Source organism: Crassostrea angulata, chromosome 6 (genome assembly GCF_025612915.1).
Source record: "Crassostrea angulata isolate pt1a10 chromosome 6, ASM2561291v2, whole genome shotgun sequence".
NCBI lineage: Eukaryota > Metazoa > Mollusca > Bivalvia > Ostreida > Ostreidae > Magallana > Magallana angulata.
In genome coordinates, this window is record NC_069116.1 from 50161111 (window position 1) to 50184748 (window position 23638).

At 33.4% G+C, this 23638-nt stretch overlaps 2 protein-coding genes across 4 annotated transcripts in view; both read left to right on the forward strand.

The window, feature by feature from the left end:
- Window positions 1-2542: 2542 nt before the first annotated feature.
- LOC128186918 (uncharacterized) lies at window positions 2543-17532 on the forward strand. Of its 3 annotated transcripts, none has more exons than XM_052856898.1 (10): window positions 2543-2618; window positions 12712-12912; window positions 14064-14210; window positions 14611-14853; window positions 14984-15217; window positions 15349-15402; window positions 15773-15978; window positions 16215-16377; window positions 16505-16615; window positions 16723-17532. In XM_052856898.1, exons 5-10 carry the CDS (start codon window positions 15100-15102, stop codon window positions 16749-16751), a joined length of 681 nt encoding a protein of 226 aa, XP_052712858.1. In that variant the 5' UTR covers window positions 2543-2618; window positions 12712-12912; window positions 14064-14210; window positions 14611-14853; window positions 14984-15099; the 3' UTR covers window positions 16752-17532. The 3 variants fall into 3 exon arrangements, with proteins under 3 accessions (XP_052712858.1, XP_052712860.1, XP_052712859.1); XM_052856900.1 differs by having other exon boundaries at window positions 15773-15954; XM_052856899.1 differs by lacking the exons at window positions 2543-2618; window positions 12712-12912 and having other exon boundaries at window positions 13859-14210.
- Window positions 17533-19462: 1930 nt separating this feature from the next.
- LOC128187244 (uncharacterized) overlaps window positions 19463-23638 on the forward strand; it is a 47687-nt gene continuing 43511 nt past the window's right edge. The window contains exon 1 of the mRNA XM_052857536.1: window positions 19463-19802. Within this exon, the coding sequence (XP_052713496.1) occupies window positions 19490-19802 (313 nt within the window). The 5' untranslated portion in view covers window positions 19463-19489. The remainder of the gene's footprint in view (window positions 19803-23638) is intronic.

Genomic DNA, 23638 nt, shown 5'->3' on the forward strand with positions numbered 1-23638 from the left:
ATTCCTATATAAAAATTCATCCCCCTGTTGTGGCCCCGCCATACCCCCGGGGACAATGATTTGTACAAACTTGAATCTACACAACCTGAGGATGCTTCCATTTTAATTTGAGCTTTTCTGGCCAAATAGTTTTTGAGAAGAAGATTTTTAAAGATTTTATCTATATATTCCTATGTAAAACTTAATCCCCCTTTTGTGGCCCCACCCTACCCATGGGGACCATGATTTGAACAAACTTGAATCTACACTACCTGAGGATGCCTCCACACAAGTTAAAGCTTTTCTGGCCAAATAGTTTTTGAGAAGAAGATTTTTGAAAAATACCAACAAATTTTCAATAATTTTCAATTATCTCCCCTTTAAAGAGGGCGTGGCCCTTCATTTCAACAACTTGAATCCCCTTCACCCAGTGATGCTTTGTGCCAAATTTGGTAGAAATCTGCCCAGTGGTTCTGGAGAAGAAGAAGAAAATGTGAAAAGTTTACAACGACAACGCCGCCGACAGACAACGGACAAATTTTGATCAGAAAAGCTCACTTGAGCTTTCAGCTCAGGTGAGCTAAAAACAAATTTCAGTTCTCCAGACCATGCATCTTACCCTCCAACACAGACAGTATATATACCACTCTTTTTGTCTACCACGAGGCATTAGACTTGCACCTTTAACAAAGGAATGGATATTTTAAGAGACCTACAAGTGACAGCTTCTGGATGTTTTATATCTCAATATCAAGGTGTCTGTAAACATTTCAAGAAGGCATGCATTCTCTTTGTTCAATGTCAAGGTTGTCACCCTGTCATTCAGTATCAAATACTTATGAGCTTTGTCTATTGTGACAGAGGGTATTTGTCCATCCAAACTTGGCATCATTGTTTAGATTTATGGTACGAATAAAAGAAATCTGAATAATTAAGAGTTATCGAACTTTGCTGAGGATCGGAGACCATTAATGGAGTCATGATACAGATTATCTGGACAATTTACAATAAAACATGTAGATCCTGCATAAATAAAATCTGTATTATTTATGCAGGATTTTCCCCCTTGATATTCTTATGTTTATAATCATAAGTCTCTTTTCTAACACGATGATTTTATAGTCATATCACATGTTGAGTACTGTAATTCTCAAAACGATCCTAAATAACAACTGTTTATGTATGGTATATATATACACCTACATCAAACTCTGAACCTCTTGTGAGGCAGAAGATTTGTGTTGGGGCCAAAGTCTTAACAATTATAAATAATCTTCTGGCTGATTAGTTTCTGAGAAGAAGATTTTTAAAGATTTAGTACTCTATATATATTCCTATGTAAAACTTCAACCCTCCCCCTCCATTGTGACACACCCTACCCCACTGGGGTAACCCCAAGGGATCATGAATTTTACATCTTTGAATCTACACTACCTGAAAATGTTTCCAAACAAGTATCAGCTTTCCTAGCTGATTAGTTTCTGAGTATTTGTTTTAAAGAATTACTATATATATTCCTATGTAAAACTTCCACCCGCCTTCAATTGTTTACTTATTTTATTGATCAATTCTTCCCCAAGCATTACTACAAATTAAATGAATAATATATGATTCTATTTGCATAAAAAAACTCAAACTACATGGACTTGTTTTATTAAAATATTTTAATAAGTCTGTTTTACATTTGATTAATGCTCAGTATATGAGCCGAGGTCGGGACCCTTGGAATATATGTTCTATAGATCGGGTTCCTGGCGCAAGAGAAAGCCAAAGTTTAGGTTGGGGCACAGGTTGCATTTAACAGGGCAGGGACGTATATACGATGTGTCGTTCCTTCTGCGCTCGCCCCAACGGTCACACCGTAAAACATATTAATGATATGTATACATGTATACATAGTTAATCAAAAGTGTAAAGTTTTTGTTGAGTATTGAGACATAATGGAAAAATGAATTTCTTTCTTCTTTATATAATGGACATTCAGTAAGAAAGTGACATTCATCTTCTACACAATTTTGGTTACATAATAAACATGTCCTTTTGTTTCTTTTTAAAGGAATTGTTTGACCAGTATTAATTTTTGGCAAATTCATATCTACCTCTTTCAACTCGTAAGTCGTGTGCACTTATTCTGAATCTACAAGGTGTTTTCTTATTTTATGAGAACAAATTACGTTATGATTCCATTGTAAAATTTTCTTTATACAAAAATAAGTATCAAGTTTTCCAGAGTTTAAGCCCTTTTCACGGTTTAATGTCCAGTAATTTAAAAAAAAAATTCTTAAAATTTTCTTAACTTGTTGTTTAAAACATGTGGTTTTGTACTTTACGAGGATAACGTACCTTCCTGGCTTCCATATTTACACACTCCATCTCACAACAAGCATTGGTTTCGTATCTATGTTTCTCCTATATGGTGCACATCAGTTTTCTCAGCGAACACTCTGCTACACTGGAAATTAAATCTGATTATTGTTATATTCATTTTTGTTAGTAAAATATTACATTAAACAGCATCAATCACTATTCTTAAATAAAATTAGTACGAAACTAATCCTTTCCACTTAAACAAAATGGCGTCATGTTCACAGAACGCGATGTAGATCTATGTTTCACAACGTTTCACGATGTGTAATTAGGTAAGCACCCCTTCTTCACAGATGCTCTTTCAAAGTTTAAACAAGAGATAACAGCCTTGGCGGCCTACGAAATAGGATCATGCAATGCTGCGGACCCAGATAACGGTTACAGTTTTACCAAGGCAGTCTGTACATTAAGATCGACAAAGCATACTTTTGCTTTTGCAAATTTTTTTGTTGATGCGTTTAATATGTTGAAAAATTTGATCATCAAAAAAGAAATTCCTTCAGACCGTCAAATGAAGCTAACACTGGAGCTCCTCATCAGATACTTAATGAACGATGGTATGGTTTAGGTTACATGAGCCATATGTTTTTCTCTATGACGATTAATAGCTGCATTATCCCCGAGTACCCAAACTCCGTCACCATAAGCAGTCTGCAGAAAACCTCCCGCGTTTATCTGTAAATTATTTTTTGTGGTTTTTATCATTTGCAATCACTAAATATAATCTGAAACAATATAATTTATAAAATTATTAGCAAAGATATTTTTATTTTTATTCAAATAAGCTCTCTGAATACGACGTTTATCAAGCGTGCCTATTATATCTTATGAACGTAACTCCGTCACCCACATGCTCTATGATATGGCAGTGAATGAAGACACATTAACAATTTAGTTAAAACTCAATTCGTATCTAGGCCAAGTTATAATTATAGTAAAAGTGGTGCATACAATTTAAATTGTATTTAATTTCATTGAAATGAAATGATCGCCAGAATAAAAAATGGGTCCATGTAACAACAATCACAATGGCCTTTTCAGTATTTATGGATGCCGTTTGATTTATGTCCTTACATATTTCAAATATTTTATATCATTAATTAATATATTACTTATTATATTATTTATTTATTACATTTTTAGAAATGTAGCATATTCTAAATAGCGATATACCGGAGATATCTATACCCTGTATAAGGCAAAAGTATCGGCATGAGTGTTTTGACGTTATCATCAAGAGTAGTGCATAAAGGCTATTGCGAACTGAAAAAAATGTATTAATTACCTTAATCAAAAATGTATTCCATGTGAAATGTTTCATCTTGACCTCTCTAAAAATGGCTGACCACCGTAAATGGACGAATGGGCCCGCATGTCAGAAATATCGATATTTTAGTGCACCCGTGAAAAAGTTTTAGCTGATTTCACACAATTAATGGTGCATAAAATGAACAAGGTTTAATTCTGTTATTTTTTGACACATTCTTTAATTTAGCCGTTGCAAATTGTTGACATTTGATTAAAGATTTTTGACATGTAAAAAATGACGTCATAATCGTACTTGATTTCAAACGGCGAGAAGTTTCCCGAAAGTGACGGAGTTAGGGTAGTGACGGAGTTAGGGGGCTATGCGATACTTCTACCCCATGTTATTTTGTGCTACAAATCCTTAAAATCTCTGCATTGGTGCAAGTGCAAGACTGGTTTTAGAGAAAGTCTGAGGCAAGTAACTCTATAGTGATACTAATATGTAAACAGTGTGACTGTTGGACCGAGCGCAGATTTAACACAGTGCAGTTTGATTTTTGTTTAATAAAATCTATTTAAAACGCACAAAGTAGGATCTGCCTGCATTTTTGCCTACTCAAATCATTCGTCAAAGTTAAACTAAACATTGCGTGCTCAATCTACATTATGACGTCATATTTCAGACGTAATACTTCAAGATTTGTCTTCAGAAATAGCGAAAGAGAGTTACGTGATTCCAAATTTTTTAATTTCTTCTTTCATTGTTCATCAATTTAATTCATATGAATGCTGCTGTAATAAAATTGAATACTTTATTCAGTATGTAAAAGATCAGTTCCTTGACGTTAATTTTATTTTCCATCTGATAATTTGATAAGACATACATAGAACGAGTCGTGTTTCTTGATTGAAGCACTATTGAAACTTATCTTATTTCCTTTTTAATTTCTTTTTTATCAAATTACCTTCTATTGAAACACTTGAACTCATTTAATCGAGTTTAGGAGCAATAAACATTGATAAGTACCAGTCAATCAATGATCAAACTAAGTCTTTAAAAGCAAAATGGCTGTCAATATGGCGGCGCCCAAGGCTGGAAGAAATTTTTGTTGGCCTTAGTACCCCTGATTCAACTTTCATTTTTCACTGATTTTCTTTACGCGTTACCATTAATCCTCGCTTCGACCGCCTCTTGCTGCAGGGTTGGTCGGGAAATACCGGTATTTCCCATCCTGGTAATTACTACTGATTTTCACTAAACTGGAAAATACAAATTTGTAATCCTTATTTCTTTAATTTGCTCAATGAAAATTGTATGTTTGAGATATAAGATATTATTAATAACATCATAAGCATCAAAACACAATTTAGCATACCTTGCCATTTCACTGTCAGTTTATGAATCTTAAATTCACCAGATCACCTATTCCCAAAGACTTCTATAGCTGCTAGAGAACAAATTTTAGTCCGGCTTTTTGAACCCCAAGTTTAGTGACTTGCTGATTAATAATTCAGAGCCCAAAATAAACTGTTATAATTACTGTAGGTGTTGCAAGTAACAATTTATTAATCACACATGTTTTATTAATTAATAAATAATAGACTTTTGACAGTTTTGTGCTCCTGTTTTGGGGAGATATATATTACTATGAGTGGGGTTAATTGGCTTCTCAAATGTTTTGCATACTGAGGTAATGACACAAGTCACACTTTATTTTTCATAATTTTCTTGGCCCATTTTGACATACACCAAATAACCAGAAAATGAAACATTTAATTCCATGTTTATGATAACTGTATAAATGCATCTATACCTGACTTAAATCTAAAAAAAAAAAATAACAATGGTGTATGAATGAACCATGTTTGGAATATTCATAAGAAGATAACCAATACATTACATGCCAGTCCAAACTTGATAAAATGAAAGACAATTATAAAGGTGTACTATTGTCCACATCCCAACAGATTTGATCAAGACTAAGTAGTTATACTTTATTTCCCAGTATTTCCCGGGAAATACCAGTAATTCCCGGGAATTACCAGTATTTCCCACCATCCTAGGAAATATGAGTATTTCCCGCTTTTTAGCTCACCTGAGCTGAAAGCTCAAGTAAGCTTTTCTGATCACATTTTGTCTGTCGTCCGTCTGTCTGTAAACTTTTCACATTTTCAACATCTTCTCAAGAACTACTGGGCCAATTTCAACCAAACTTGGCACAAATCATCCATAGGCAAAGGGGATTCAAAGTTGTGAAAATTAAGGGCCACACCTCTTTTCAAGGGGAGATAATTAGAAATCAATGAAAAATTTTAAGAAATTTAAAAAAATCTTTTTCTCAAGAACCATAATGCCAGGAAAGCTGAAACTTGTGTGGAAGCAGCCTCAGGTAGTGTAAATTCAACGTTGTGAAAATCATGACCCCCAGGGTTAGGGTGGGGCCACAATGGGGGGGTCAAAGTTTTACATAGGAATATATAGAGTAAATCTTTAAAAATCGTCTTCTCAAAAACTAATCAGCCAGGAAAGTTGAAACTAGTGTGGAAGCATCATCAGGTAGTGCAGTGTTTTCCCCGCCATGCATCACACAGTGCCGCCATGCTTCCCGCTATGCATGTTTATTTCAAAGCAAAATTCTTTTTCCAATTATTACACATCTTAACTTTAACACAGATATTAAAATACAATTATGAATTGAAATGATACTTGTTGATGTAGATTTCATGAAAATGCATCAATTATAGTACATATCATGTAGTACGTTTCATCAAATGGTTATATTATCATTAGGGGCAGTGATTTCAGGCCGGCTTAGGCACTTTAATGCCGCACCGCGTGCTTACTCTGACAAACTTCCCCCCATGCATCAAAAATTTTCTGGGGAAAACACTGTAGTGTTGATTCAAAGTTGTAAAAATCATGACCCCTGGGGGTAGGGTTGGGCCACAATGGGGGGTCAAAGTGTTACATAGGAATATATAGAGTAAATCTTTTAAAATCTTTTTAAAAATTTTTAAAATGAGGTAGTGGCCAAAAGTTTCTGACTGAATTGAATAAATTTCTAACTGTATTTATATTCTAAAAGATAATGAAAGTGAGGCACAGTACTCATGATAATTACTCAGAACAATTACATTGACTAATTGGGGATAATTAGGAGAGCAGACTGACCCTCGCTAATTAATTGTCATCTGGCATGAGTTAACTCTAAAACACGTTACTCAAAATTACACACCATGACATATATATAAAAGCTGGAATGTTTACTGGAGGAACTAAATCTCCAAAGCGGGGTGTGACCAAATTTTCATTCAGTTGGGCGATTTCATTTATCTTGAAAAGGGATCAACATAACTTGCATGTCTTACTAAATGTACATTACTACATTTAACAATTACTAATCAAGTGTGTTTGTTAATTCGATAGATTTCTTCCAAAATAATCTTCGCTAGCCAAGGGTTTTCTAATAACCCATAATTTACAATACTATACATTACAATATCATGATACAATATAATATCATATTAAACAAAAAATGTATACAATATCATATCATATAACCTTTTACAATATAATATACGATATAATATTGTATCATAAAAATATTAGTGTATCATCTCATAAAATACTATATCATAGGTATCATTTAAGAACAAACCCATCTATCAAGCAGGTTTGAGTGAGGAAGGAGATTTTTTTAGCATCCTTGAGAATGGAGATCAGGCTCTGCATCTGAAGCTGCCTTTGTGATTCATTTATATTCTAGTTAAATCACTTATGCAAGGTGTTGCCTTCATTTGGTTTCAGGTGTCTAAAAAATAAACTCAGAAATAAATTAAAAAATATAATAAATAAGTTTAATGCATAGAATAATAGATAATTAAGCAGAGATGACAGGCAGCCTCTATTTCTAATTTCTCAACGATATCTAAACAGATTTTGTCGACCATTTTGTTGTCTGAAGGTTTATGATCAATCCAGGTCAAAATGTAGGCCTAGCTGGTTTGACAATGAAAAGCTGCTTTCTTTGGTGAGACATATTATACCTCTTCTATCATGTAAAATGGCAGCACCTCATTGGCAGAATGGCCTTCATTTGGTTTCAAGTGTCCTAAGTCTTAAGTAAGCTAATAAAAAATACACATATATATAAAAAAAAAATATTTTGCAAAAACAGGTCCTTTTCAGATTTTTAGCTTCCTGAGGGGGTGGGGGTCACAGTGGGGGATCAAACTTTTAAATAGGAATATATGAAAAATATATATTAAAAATTTAACAGGCCAAAAAACCTGAAGTTGTACACTTTTAAATAGGAATATATGAAAAGTATATATTAAAAATTTAACAGGCCAAATAACCTGAAGTTGTGTGGTTATATAAGCATCCTAAGGCAGTGTAAATTCAAGTTTGTTCAAATCATGATACTCGGGGGTAGGGTGGGTGGTGTTGAAGTTTAATTAACAGAGAAATATATGAGAAATATCTTTTCAAAAACCATTTGGCAAGAAAAGCTGTCACTTGTGTGGAAGCATCCTCAGGTACCATAGATTTAAGTTTACTCAAACTAACACCCAAGGATTAGGCTGGGCCACAATGGGGGAAGGTGGGGGGGATTTTTTTTTAATAAGAATATATAGAGTAAAAACTTCTTCTCAAAAACCAATTGACCAATAAAGCTATCACTTGTTTGGAAGCATTCTAAGATTGGGTAGTTTCAAGTTTGTTCAAATCATGATTCCCATCGGTAGGGTGGATAACAATGTGGTAGAGGGTTGGGTCAATTTTTTACATAGGAATATATAAAGAAAAATCTTAAAAAATATCTTCTAAAATATCATTTATTTATTCATTGAAGCCATTTTGATAACAAAATAGAAATTATAAAAAAATATGCTAAATAACACTGCTGTTACACATGTTTTATTGAAATAAATGCTTGATTTAATCAAATTTTTTTTCTGTTTGTGGAAAGATTTCAACAAATAATGAAAGTCATGAAAAGTTCCCCTTCCCCTCAAGTTTAAGCAGTGATGGTTACGATCTATTATTAGTCTTTTCTTAGGGAGCATTTTATTAATAAGATACTTAACAATCTATTTCCAACGTGGCAAATGACCTTGTTAAAGACCATGCACAAATGAGGGGAAACATTTTGGTAAGGATGATTGATTTAATGCATTTTTCACTTAAAAAGACAGTACAGCTGAAAACCCATGAGTGAATAACTTCAGATTTACCCATTGTATCGTTAGGAAATAAGAAATAACGTTGATTGTGATAGTTGAAGTACAGCATACTCCGGATATATTGAAATTCAGGGGACCATACAAATTATTTCAATATATCCGTAATTCAATATAAGCGAAATTGACTGACATGAACCGCCATTTTTAAAAGTTCAATCCCGATCTTAAAAAGAAACCCAATCAAATTATTCGGTCATCGTTTATCTATTACAATGAACAAATTACATGGAATATTAGTCCTTGAATGTTTAATTAAAATATCAGTTAGTTTCATTTTGTTACAATCTTTTTAACCTCATCCTATTCCCAGATCGCTATCTTCTACGTTTTGGAGAAAAATCACCGGACTCGAATGCTTCAATTACTGCTGAATGCTGCTTGTACATGTATATCATTGGAAGCGTACTCGGGTTAATCTGGAAATCCTTAGCTATTTCAAATTTAGGCTTTGTCCTTTTATCAGCAGCCATAACTACAGTTTGTATTTAGTGTCCAAAAATTATGTTTTTCTTTTCAATGGGGTTTCCATATTACCTTTATCCTCAATATGTACGTTTATGTAAAAACAAAGAATTCAACAGTGAATACATTTTATATTTTAAAAGAAGTATAAAAATAAACAAGGTAAAAACTTATCAATTCACACCTTTGTATATCAATCGTTTGTCAGGCATAATTACTGTTACCAACCGTGACGACAGCCGTCAGGGAGTACTTCAATATAGCCATTATGAAAACAACTTATTATCACCTCTGGGGGCTGATCAGTGGCTTCAATATAAGCGATAATTCAAAATAGCCGATTTCATTGAACTGTTAATTTAATGCAAAGAAAATGAGAGGCTGAAACTGGGGATTTAATTCTATTTCAAAATAAGTGGAATTTCAAAATAAGCGATTTCAATATAAGTGGAGTTAGCTGTACATAAAAATACCTTTTACATTCCTAATTAATGTAATTATGAGCTTCTGGAAATTAAATGGTCGTACAAATCAGAATTATCTTATATCGTCTATTTGTACCACGTGAATTTTGATTGACAGTAATTGACACGTACGTGCTGAAAACTACACTCTCTAAACGGAACACATCATCACTTTTTTGATAATTTATTAATGGTTTACCAATTTCAGTTCATTTCAGTTCATTTTAAAATGAACAGACATAAATATGTCAAATAACCCCTCAAGGGGCCCTACTTACAAAAAATGAATTTTGGTTGTAGCAACTCCTATGATAAACACGCAAAATTCATGCTTACAAAATAATAATTGTGGTTATTTTTAAGACTTTGAACAATTATTACCTGGGAGAAGTAGAAAAGACATATTTCTATCAGCAATTATGTCCAGGAGAATCTTTGCGAGCCCTGTATGTGTTTTGTTTAAAGTAAATACGCATGCGTAATAGTATAGAAGGCTTAACCCCGTAACACATTGTGATGTAAATATGTATGGGATATTCTAAATTATAAATTTTACTGAAATAAATAGATTTATTTCATGGAGAAATTTGTAATTTTCTGAAAATTTATACATTTATGAGTAGTATAAAAATACTGAACCCGATTGGAAAAATTTTTCAAGTCAGTTTTTTAATAAGATGCGCCGTACTGTCTCATTAAATGCGACTATGGCACATGACAAAGGTCCTTCCCAATTACTGTTTTGGTGAAAGCATCCACTGGTGTGTGTTGATTCAAGATTATAAAGATCTTGATCTTCTGGGGTAGGGTAGGAGGGGGGGGGGGGGGGGGGTCCAATTTTTACATAGGATAGAAAAAAAAAATATTCACAAAAACTCAAATGTTATACCGGTAATACATGGTATGTCTACTTATATGTTTATCTTGACATATTGTTGACTCTCAATTGCTTAGACTTTGGCCCTTGGATAATTTGGATAATTTTTGGGCCCCACCGATCACTGGGGATAAACATTTGATATAGGCAATTGATTAAGATCTTCTAAAGAACTGCAATACTCAATGTGATATGCATGTGAAATCATACTGTTACAAAAGGGGCTCAAAGTTTAAAATAAGAATATCTGGAGATAAAATAAAACTTTTTTTACAAATATCTTGGCCCCTAATTAATGGGACCAGCCCCTTTCTCTTGGCTTCATACGTAAGGTATCGTGAATACTAAAATTTTTAGCTCACCTGAGCTGAAAGCTCAAGTGAGCTATTCTAATCACATTTTGTCTGTCGTCCATCTGTCCGTCCTTGTTCACGAGAGTGCATGTATTGGGTTCTTTTTATACTCAGTTGGTACTAATTGGGTACTTTTTTCTTATTGGGTATACCCAAAAGGAAGTGTCGCTAAATCTACTTAAAATGCCTTAATTGGGTACATGAAAGTTAGTGCCCAACAAAACTTAGACACTGCGACTTGTCCAATGAAGTGTCTAAAAAAGTTGCTTCTATGGACGCACCGTGTATTCACTTCTGTATCATACTCTCGGAACACTAAATTTAGCTAAGCTACTGTCATAGTAACTCTCGAGAGTTCCGAAAAACAACTTCCGTTAATCTTGATCTTTCAACCGTTTGATTTCCATGAACATTTGTTTGTGAACACAAACATTTGAACATTTGATTTCATGGATCAACTTCACAACGAAATCCACGAAAATTGATATTCAACGAATATTGATGAAACCACAGTATATAATTTGATTATCATACAATTTTGTATCCTTTGATATTATACAATATTGTTTCAAACCACACTTCAGTATCCCATATAGGGTTGGATACCGTTAAGGATGAAACGGTACGATACCATACCGGTATTTTTGAAACGATACGGTATTTTTAACGATACGGTACTAGACCTTAAAAAATGAGAATGATGATTTTTTTTCTTCTTCAATAAATGTGTTTTTGATCTTTCAGTGTTATAATTTATAAGGATAGTATCATATTTACAATAACATACGAGTTTACAAACTATGTTTATGCTTCAATCTTTTAATAAAAGATTTACAAACAAATAAATTGAATCTGATTCTTAAATGTTTAGTAAAGTTACTGGTGTTTCCCCCTTTTCCCAGGCAAAATAACTGACAATGGTTGCAAACACCACCATCTGATTTCCTACTGAAATGAGGCTAGACAGCCGAGCGCTTTACCCGGTTGCCAGCCATTGTTTGGTTGCACTAATTGACGAAACATCAGAAAATAGAATGGAAATAAATTAAAAAAAACCTTTGCGCTATATTGTCTTTAATTTACATTTACTGTCAGAATAAAATTTAAACACTATTATTGTAAATGTATTTAACTTTTCTTTTTAAATCATTTATTGATTTATTAAAGTATTGGCAGTCGAATCAAGTATTGTACTAAGAATGATAAAGCACATATTTCGTTAATTAGCCTATCCTTTTAATACGCGGAGAATTCGATTTTAGCGAGTCTTAAATTGTTTTTTAAAATCATTTTAAATGTATAAAAAAGTTTCAAGGTACAGAAATACCGTTATTAGTACCGGTATTAAATGAAACGGTATTTTACCGGTATTTTTAAAGCAACTATTCGGTACGGTATTGGTACCGTGTACCGGTATCCAACCCTAATCCCATATTTTGATAAAAGATCAATAACTATGATTTTCATATAAAAATAGTATTCTTATTTAAGTGATGTCTCCTCTCAGTGATCTTACCTATGTTTTTTTAAATTTTATATATAGAATTGTGCTAATATACAGAAGCTTGTCAGATGATTAGTAGCTCAGGTAAGTGATGTGGCCCGTGGGCCTCTTGTTTGTCAGTGAAAAAATTATGATTCAGAGGTGTTGAAATCTTATGAAATCTTACCAAGCAAGAAGTTTATATGAAAGATATTTTTTTTTAATTCTTAGGTAAAGAAAACCTTGTCAAAAGATGATGATGATTTGTCACCTCCCAAAAAGAAGCTCAGAACTAGCTCCATAACTGAAGCTGAACCTTCTTACATTGGGGACCAAAGGATCTGGTCTCAGCATATTGGTGAACTGTTTGTACACCTGGAATTGTCACCAATATCTGATAGAGTACTTTGCTTTACCATTGAGAAAACTTGGGTATGCAGTTGAGTATGCTTTTTGAAATTATTAGCTCACCTGAGCTGAAAGCTCAAGTAAGCTTTTCTGATCGCATTTTGTCTGTCGTCTGTCTGTCCGTAAACTTTTCACATTTCAACATCTTCTCCAGAACCACTGGGCCAATTTCAACCAAACTTGGCATAAAACACCCATAGGCAAAGGGGATTCAAAGTTGTGAATATAAAGGACCGCGCCCTTGTACAAAGGGAGATAATTAGGAATTATTAAAGAATTTTAAGATATTTTCAAATATCTTCTTCTCAGAACAATTTGGCCAGGAAAGCTGAAACTTATGCAGAAGCATCCTCAGGTAGTGTAGATTCAAAGTTGTGAAAATCATGACCCTGGGGATAGGGTGGCGCCACAAAGGGGGGGGGGGTCGAATTTTTACATAGGAATATATATAGAGTAAATCTTTAAAAATCTCAGAAACCAATCAGCCAGGAAACTTGTGTGGAAGCTTCCTCAGGCAGTGTAGATTTTAAAGTTGTAAAAATCATGACCCCTGAGGGTAGGATGGGACCACAATGGGTGGTCAAATTTATAAAATAGGAATATATAGAGTAAATCTTTGAAAATTTTCTTCTCAGAAACTGATCAGCCAAGAAAGCTGAAACTTGTTTGGAAGCATACTCAGGTAGCGTAGATTCAAAGTTAGGAAAATCTTGATCCCTGGATGTAGGATTGGGCCACAATGGTGGTTGAATTTTTACATAAGGAATATATAGAGTAAATCTTTAAAAATCTTCTCCTCAGAAACCAATCAGCCAAGAAAGCTGAAACTGGTGTGGAAGCATCCCGGGATAGTTGTGAAAATTATGACCCCGGGGGTAGGGTCATGATCTATTTTAAATGTTGGATTGAATCAAAGGGTTTTTTCAAAATAAAGGACTATTGCTACTGGCCTGCAAGCAGTGCAACAAAAAAAATCCAAAAAATGTCCTTACCAGATAAAAAGAAGTGGAGAAAGTACAGATGTAGGCAGATCGGAAAAGAATAGGAATTTTTTTAAAAACAAATTCCTAATATTGATTATTACAATTAAAATTGATTTAATATTCAACATGAATGAATAAGTATTATAATGTACATATATATGAAAACATTGAGAATGAAATGAAATTTTTCAGATTATGAGGATTATGAAACTGCCAGAAAGTACAACAAGAGAGCTTTGGACACATCAAATGTGGAAACTCAAAGTGAAGGAGAGTCCAAAAAGCGCAAACAGCTAGTACCCTCAAGATTTCTGAGTGACACGGAAATTGACAGTGAAGGTAACGTTTCTGCACTAACCAAAAATTGTTATGAGACATATAAGTCAATCCTACTGGCTGGTTTCATCGGTGGGGACTGTAGGTTTCCTTTACATCTGTCAGTTTGCCTGTCCGTCTGTCTGTCCCACTTCAGAATTCTGCGTTTTTGATGCCTGTCTTCAGCATATTGCTACAATGCCATTGTAACATTTGGCAAGACAATGCGCACTCTACAGTGCTGTCTTCCTACCCAGGGGTTAAATGGGTCAGGATGTGTAATGAGCTGATTATGTTATTTGTGCTCACTATTATGTAATTATTATAGATCACAGTATATTTACTTTACTTATAGTAAAAAAAAAAAGAAACGCACTAAATCTTATTTTTATGAACTGGTGTGCTTTTTTTTTCTATTTTAAAGGTGAATGTGTGCCCTCTCCTCCTAAAAAACATCAGTTACGTCAATGTTAAACACCGGTGAAAAAAACTGGGACCACTACACCATCCAATGCTGATGAATCCTCACCATCTCCTGTGCAAGAATATGTCAGTGGAAGGACCCCAAGACAGTTGATTGCCATTCCTGTTGGAAGATCACCTTTGATTACTGTTAAGAAGGACAAACCACCTAACAATGCCCTTTCAAAGTCTCTTCCTATTCAAGGTACTTGCTATGTCCTATTATGTTTAATATTCTACAGTATTGTAGTCATAATACTTTTTAAATTATTGATCTATATGTTAAAATAATGCATAATATACTGGTAACATATTCAATTAATTTTTGTTGTTAGGTAAAAACGTCTCCCCTCCTGGCAAATCAAGACCTAATTGTAAATTAACGCCTTTATGGAAAAATGGAACATACACAGCATCAAGAGAATCACCATCTCCGGTAAACCCTGGTACAATGTACACACCCATCACAGTGAGGACACAATTGCTTACGCTACGCAGATCACCACGGTCAAAAACTGTTGAGCAAAGACATCCAAGCAATGCTCCATCAAATTCTCCTCCAATTCCAGGTACATGCTGGGGCCTATGAAGTCCAATATTCTATCTTATAATATGTATATATAAATCACATATAATGACATATAACATGTATGATCTAAGTTCCTAAATGATATTTAAAAGTGTTAATTCTTTTTATCAGCTGCTGCCAATGAACTAACAGATACCACAAACCTGCCTGATTTGTTTCAGCAAGGTCAGCAAACATTCCTCTAGTGATTTAATCTGGATAAATATTCTTTGTTTTAAAGCTGTAGTATATATTTTGTGAATGCAATGGATAAAACAAGCATTCAAGTATATGATTAAAAATAGATTTACAATGTTATTAATTTGAGAAAGAGAGAGAATGGCTTAATCTAAACATGAAGATTTTGACTATGTGCTAACTTTGACTATTTTAGCGATTTTTATTTTGTCAAAATTCTCACATCATATACAGGATAGATTAATTCGTCAAAATTGCCTTTAACATAAAGATTGTCAAATTTTGAACTCGTCAATATTAAACCACGTTTACAGCATTTGTTTCTTATACTTATTACTAGCATGATTCACAATTTCAGTTATTTCTAAACTTAATCTCCTGCAACAAGATGTTGCGGCCATAAAATCGCATCTTATAGTAACAGTGGATACACACTATGGAACTGTGGAAACATTGCTACCGCAGGGAGAAAAACTCAATAGCAGCAGAGAGGTGGAGGAGTTCCAAGAAAATCTGGATGACTCTTCCCAGAAAAAGCTGGCAAGTACAAGGGTTGATCCAAAAGTAATGTCACTTGCAATAAAATTTTTAAAAATCGATGTAAAAAAAAAAATAATAATAATAATACATCTGTCATTTTGAACTTTGATGTAAAAATCTCGTAACATAATATTAATTACTTTAAAAGTAATCATGTCAAAAATGCATATCTCTTATACTTTCATAACTTAATTCCTAAATTTATCTTGGTTACCCTTTTGTTTCTAATTGAAATTCATGTTTGTAAAATCTTATTTCAGATTATTGCATTGACTTCCCTGCAAGGTGGAAGCAATGCAGGAGAAATTACAAGGGTCATTATGAGGTCCATCATGACTAACAACTGTATGAGCCAGTTTAGTGGATGTGGACAAAAGGGGAAGCGTGCTTTTATTGGCACCCAGCTGTACAAAATAGTCTTGTGTATGTTCCATGCATTTAATATTTCTAAATGGTTATTTGAAATTTCTATTGTATGATAAATGTCCACACACACAAACATATATATTTTGACATTCTATTCATTACAATTACCTCTTTTTCTTATCAGCTGCTGCGCGCAAGGCATCTAAAAAGTCCATTCCATTTGAAACAATAAAACGAGAAGTTTTAGATGTGTTGAGGTTGCTCCCAACAAACCTGGAGGAACCAACTATGTTAAGTATGTACACTTGTACTGAATTACATGTTTATGGCATTGTTATCATAACTGTATAAATGATGTGCCTATTGTATGACCACTAATGGTAATTAATGTATGTATTGCAGAAAAAAGGAGACGGACGACCAAGAGTTGATGATTTTCCGGAGGAATCGGATTGAGAATAACTGAACATTATTATGGCATATTATACCCTACTCATCAAGTTTACTTCTTGTGTGATTTTTAGACTCTTTTTAAACAAAATATGTCGACCATTTCATTTGCATGCAGTTAGTGTGCAGTTTTGAAACGTAACTTTTAAAATGTTGCATATAATGTAGGTCTTTTTTAATATACATTTATTATACCCCCACTCTGAAGGAGAGGGGGTATACTGTTTTACCCCTGTCTGTCTGTCCGTGTGAGTGATCATTCTGTCTGTAACAAATTTTCTGTCACATTTTTCTCAGCAACTATTAATCACAGACTTTTCACACATTGTTTAGCAAGGTCTGCCGTATTGGTTTTAATTTCCTGTCAAATTATGACTGTTAGTTTTAAGACTTAAATTTTCGACAAAATTTTCATTCTAGAAGTCTGAAATTGTTACATTCTTTATCTAGGCATGCCTTATAGTGGAATTTATTTTCAAACAAATCCGACTCCAATTGACTTTGAATTTTTGTGTATTTACACCAAAGCGGGGGCACTGCTAGTAAGCATTGGCTCACAGATCACTTGTTTTTAGACATTTTTTGATATATTCATGAATTAACAGTTTGTAAAAGCATGTCCCCTAAACCTCATAAGAAATTTGAGAAGGACACAATGTTCAGATGAAGTAAAAAAAAATGTGCAAATCATTTTTTGTGTTAATTATGTAATGCTGTGCAATGTTGGATATGTCAATTAAACAACTTTTGTTATTTCTTTTACATGATTTGTTTTTTACATTTTATTCCTAGAATATGTTGGAAAATTTGACCAACAGTGTTTTTAAAATAGTTCAGTACAAACGTTTCAAGGAAACGATACAATAACGTTAAAAAAACCATACAAAATTTCCTAAACATAACATTTTATAAAAATGTTTCACCGACATTTTAAAAGACGTTTTCCAAAATTTTTGTATTTATGTTATATTAATGTTTTAAAACATCTTTTTTAATAATGTTATAATTACGTTAAAAAACCCATACAAATTCACGTAAATTTAACGTTATAGATTATGTTTTCGTAACATTTAAAAAACGTTTACATAACGTTTTAATAATGTTTCTGTGTTAACTGGGACACATAATATGTATATACATGTATATACGTCTCTGCATATAGATACTGTGGCATTAGTTTTTAATCACACATACGCTGCTTAATCAATTAAATGGTTTGTCTCATTATGATAGTTAACGTTAGCCAATGTGTTAATTAACACCATTTCAGCGGATTTTAGGTTTCATAGTTCATAGTTATATCATAGATTCTAAGCGTTTTTGACTTTTTTATTAATTAGTACTCTTTTTAATTACTTTTTCCTTCAACTGGGCTGGATCATGAAAACTCTATATTTATGTTTGTCTGTCTGTATGAATGAATGAGGTTTAAATATATATATATATATAAAACATAGTTGTTAATAAATTGTATTAACTTATATTTTAACTGATGCTGCACCTGCCCCTGTTGCTGACCAACCTGATGACCCAGTTAATTGTATTATTAAGAACTATACAAACTACAATATTATACTATACTCTGTCCCGAGTTTTTGCTTCCACCACTTTTTGCTTGATATTTCGATAATCATAAATACCTTTGTGCTCAAACTATGTTCATCCACTAATATGAAAAATGTCCAGATTATCTGTTTTGAAACGCCCCCTCTACCGCTTCAGGTTTCAATACACATCCCAAAATAGAAAGTCTACGGAGATTTAGCATTACATCAGCCATTAGTAAGCCCGGATGATAAAGTTGAAAAATTGTGCGAGGTGTCCCGAGAACTTCCGAATGGAGAAAAGATGTAAATATAAGAAAGTACAAAAGCTAAATCCTATAAATACTGTCATATGGTCTCGCCTAACTTTGTTAAATTGTCAAAAGCGGTGAGACCAGTTTAAAAACTTTAAGGTGTATATACAGTATTTAAAGCAAAGAAGATGGATGGAAAATGCGTGTAAAATGCCTGTACTAGGACGGATAAGATGCTGAAAATTAAAATATCAACAAATCTCCGTAAGAAACTTGTTTTCGTTCCTGCATATATGTGAACTTTTATGAGTGAAAAATGATAATTTGTCAATGAAGATATCTTGGATATTTTCCCTTTTATCTATTTCAACAGCATTTCTTTCACAGGTATGTGTATTTTTATTAAAAATCATCAAAACGTGATGGAAGCAATAACTTGGGACAGACTATAGATGAAAATCATTGGTACAGGCATGATGAAAGGATAACAAATTATTAATTAAGGTTGAAAAGAAGATAAATTTATCAATAACTTCATTGTAAGCACATAATTTACAAATTATATATATTTAATCAATTACTAATTTAATTTTATTTAAATTAATTAATAAAAAGATTATAAGATCTTTTTTAATCACTGGAAATTTAATTATTATAATATGGTTATATTATAAGGTGAATTGATCAGAATACAAAAATATATAACTACATTATATGACAGATATATATAAATATAATTATATATAAAACTAAGTGCGAACGGCGTCAAGGGCGAACGGACCTAGAGCGAACGGCGTCAAGGGCGAACCTGTTTTAGAGCGAACGAACAGCCAATCACCTCCGCATAAACCACGTGGCGCTTTTGTTTATCTCCAGCGCGTAAATCGGAAATGACGTCAGAGTGAGACTTCTTGAACTAAGATGGAGGAATTTGACAAGCGGATATTTGAGGGTCTAACAGCCCTGGGACTTAATAAGCTACAATTTGCTATTATCAAACTAAAATCTTGTAATGGGATGGAAAGTATATCATTTTCAGAGGTCTCTTGTGGATATGAAGTGTTGAGGGACAAAACAAAACGACGGCCATGTTTTTTTCCTTTTACATTAATCTTCAATGACGGAGTTTCTTTCTTGGAAACTATGGAGAAAGCAAGCAGTGATGACATAAAAAACATGGAACCTCACATGAAAGAAGCTTTTTTACGCCTTAATGCATTTTACAAAGCTAAAGGTGAGAAAAGGAATTAAGTAATGCAGGGTTTAATATCCCTTAAAGAACCCAATTTAATTGAAAATTTCCCAAAATAATTGCGTAATAATCAGATAATGTGTTATAAAACATGGAAGATAGGATGCTGAATGATTTTGTACCTATGCTGAATAAGATATCCTTATCAAAACACAGGCACCTGAATTTTTAATAATCAGTCGCTCAGTTAGCCAAATATAAAAAAAATTCTACCTCCTCTATATATAAATACACATTTAAATTATAAACTTGTATTTATGTAATAAGATGAGGTAGAATTTTTTTATATTTGTCTTATTGAGCGACTTATTGATAAAAATTCAGGTGCCTGTGATCAAAATATCTGAGTGTCCTGTCAATATGGTTTACTGTAATGAAAACATCAATTTAATGATTAAACATGTAATATGAAATGAAAACCAAGAAAACTGTATAAAGTTTTGGTTTTTGCTAACTTGTGTTGAGTAATATTAGTTAAACTGTTTTTTCCCAAAAGAGCAATTTTTCGATGAAAAAATTCCCAATTAAAAGGGTACAGGACCCGGCCTAGGTACCAAAAATATTCAATTAAGCCCTGTATTGAACTGTGTAAAAGGGGATTTTTGGTTAAATAGTTAAATTGGACACGCATACATGGTGGTGACAAAAGTGAGTACCGTAATCCACTGAATATAATACACAGTAGTGTAAAATACGCACCCCCCCCCCCCCCATTTTGGATCTGAAAGTGGTGAAAAAAACTAGTTCGGGTGTATAATGCGCATCCAAAAAATTGACCAAACTGTAATGCTGAGTATTAACAAAGCAGTTATACACACTCAATTTCCTACTGAAAATAAGAAAAACATGATAATTTTTAGCTCGCAGAGACGAAGTTGGGGGGGGGGGGGGGGCTTATGCTATACCCTCAGCGTCGGCGTCCCACCTGGTTAAAGTTTTTGTAGCAGGTCCTGTATCTAACTTATTACTTGTCCTATCTTCACCAAACTTGCATGGATGATGTATCTGGACCTACTCATGGACTTGAGAGACTTGGATGCTTACTCTGGGCCATGAATTTCAGATGCTGGAAGAGGTTAAGGTTTTTAGAGCTGGTTAAAGTTTTTGGAGCAGGTGCCCTCTGATGATTATATCTTAGTTATACCCCCGCAAACGAAGTTTAGAGGGGTATATTGGTTTCACCCTGTCCGTCTGTCTGTCCGTCTGTCTGTCCGTCTGTCCGTCCGTCTGTCCCTCTGTCTGTAGACGCAACTTTGTCCCCCCTATAGAATTTTTTACTACTGCATGGAACAGTCTGAAAATTTGTACATATGTTGAACACCATCTGAAGATGTGCACCTGCAATTTTTTTTAAGATCAGACAAGATTTAATGATTTTATGACAGTTTTCATTTTCCTTATTCTATATATTATACACTGATGTTGAAAAGTAAGGGAGGTAATCCTTACAGACTTTCGGTTATTAATTAATTAATAGTAAACACTCTAAAATATATTTATATTAATACATCCAGATGGAGGTTTTTTGTCTTTATTTCTTAACTTAATTTATTTTTTATAAGTATTCTATCAACTGACAATGCAAAATTTCTGTTTGTCATTGATAAATTCTTAGGAGCTAATAAGAACATCAAAGACAAGTGTGGCTGAATTCAGTTGTCCCAAGGGGGCCATTATCTGAGCCATGGTTTAGATGGAGCATGGGTTTAGGGAAAATTGATAATCTGTAAAATGGGCGGTGGTTTTGGGGTTATTTTAATACTGCTTCATGTAAACCAAAAGTTTCTATCATTATAATGAAATAAATAATATCATTATTAATAAAGAAGTTAGCTATTATTAGAAGCTGTTTAAATTTATTAGTCAAGTAAATTGATGAAGTGACCCTATAGGGCATTAATTTAAATGAAATTCAAAATTACTGATATGATTGTAGTGTTTAGGCAATTTTAAAATTGTTTGTAATATTAAATTTTCTTTTTTTCATATTTTTATGTAGTATGCTAATTATGATAATGTTTTGGGATTTTATCCAATTTAACAAGCTCATCAAAGAAAATCATAGTCCTATGGGATCAATTTTCTGATAGTGAGTTGCATTGTACCATAGGAGAAAGTGAGGAAAATTTGAAACAACTAATTGCATCTGTCAAGACTCTGATTAGAAAGATATTCAAAGTGTTATCAACAGAAGAGCATTGCTTGGCTATTTTCATTTACTGCAAAGGGAGGGGTTATTGTCACTTTGTTGGTTTTTCTTTAAAACAATGAAATAAAAAAATATCACCAGATACATAAATTTGTAAATGTATTACTGTTATACATATGTATTTACAGTGAAGTTTTGAAAATTTTGATTTTAATTTTTCTTTGTTAACTACATGTGTAATTGAGTTTTTTAACAATTCTAGAATTTTTTTTTATTTATGTGTCGCAAACCTTTATTATACAATTCAATTATTTGTCCCATTTGAAATTAGCCTTGCGGGGGTATTAGTCCCAATAGGACAGTTCTAGTTACTACTGGTCCTAACTTCACCAAACGTGCATGGATGGTGCGTCTTATGATACTGATGCACCCGACAAGCTTGAATGCTGAATCTGAGCCGTAGGTTTCGGATGCTGGATGAGGTTAAGGTTTTTAGAGCTGGTCAGCTGGTTAAAGTTTTTGGAGCAGGTGCCCTCTGATGATTATATCTTAGTTATTAATGGTCCTAACTTCACCAAACTTGCATGGATGGTGCATCTTATGATACTAATGCTCATGACAGACTAGAATGCTGAATCTGAGCCATAGGTTTTGGATGCTGGATGAAGTTTAGTTTTATGAAACAGGTCACTTGTTTAATAGATAATAGTGCTATTTCAAACTTGCATAGTTGATTTAACTATGATATAAATGAATTGCATAGGTATCTCCAGATGCAGAGCCTGATCTCCATTACCAAGGATGCTAAAAGAAATCCTACGTCATTCAAACTAGCTTGATAGATGTATTTGTTGTTAAATGATAGAACATGATTCCTATTATATACTATTGTATCATATGATACACTATTGTTTTATATGATACAATATTATATCATATATTATTTTGTAAAAAATTTATATGATATGATATTGTATCATTTTTAGCTCACCTGAACCGAAGGTTCAAGTGAGCTTTTCTGATCACCCGTCGTCTGTCTGTCCGTCTGTAAACTTTTCACATTTTTGACTTCTTCTCTAAAAACCACTGGGCCAAATTTAACCAAACTTAGTACAAGGCATCCTTATGGGAAGGGGATTATAAATTGCTAAAATAAAGGGCTAATCCCTTTTTGAAAGGGAGATAATTGCGAAACAGTGAGTATAGGGTGCATGTCTTTAAAAATCTTCTTCTCAAGAACCACTGCACCAGAAATGCCAATATTTACATAAAAGCTTGTATATATAGTGAAAATTTTAAATTGCAAAAATCGTGACCCCCGGACCAAAACTGGGGCCCCAGGCAGGGTTCAAAGTTTAACATAGAAATACATAGGAAAAATGTTTAAAAATCTTCTTCTCAAGAACCACTGCACCAGAAAAGCCAATATTTACACAAAAGCTTGTATATATAGTGAAAATTCTTAATTGCAAAAGTCGTGACCCCAGGACCAAAACTGGGGCCCCAGGCGGGGTTCATAGTTTAACTTAGAAATACATAGGAAAAATGTTTAAAAATCTTCTTCTCAAGAACCACTGCACCAGAAATGCCAATATTTACACAAAAGCTTGTATATATAGTAAGGATTCTAAATTGCGAAAATCGTGACCCCTGGACCAAAACTGGGGTC

Coding starts and splice junctions, on each gene's coding strand:
- LOC128186918 (XM_052856898.1), top strand. CDS start 15,100: ATGTACACACCCATCACAGTGAGGACACAATTGCTTACGCTACGCAGA. Junction 15,979..16,214: donor GTACAAGGGTTGATCCAAAA/GTAATGTCACTT, acceptor ATCTTATTTCAG/ATTATTGCATTGACTTCCCT. Junction 16,378..16,504: donor GCTGTACAAAATAGTCTTGT/GTATGTTCCATG, acceptor TTTTCTTATCAG/CTGCTGCGCGCAAGGCATCT.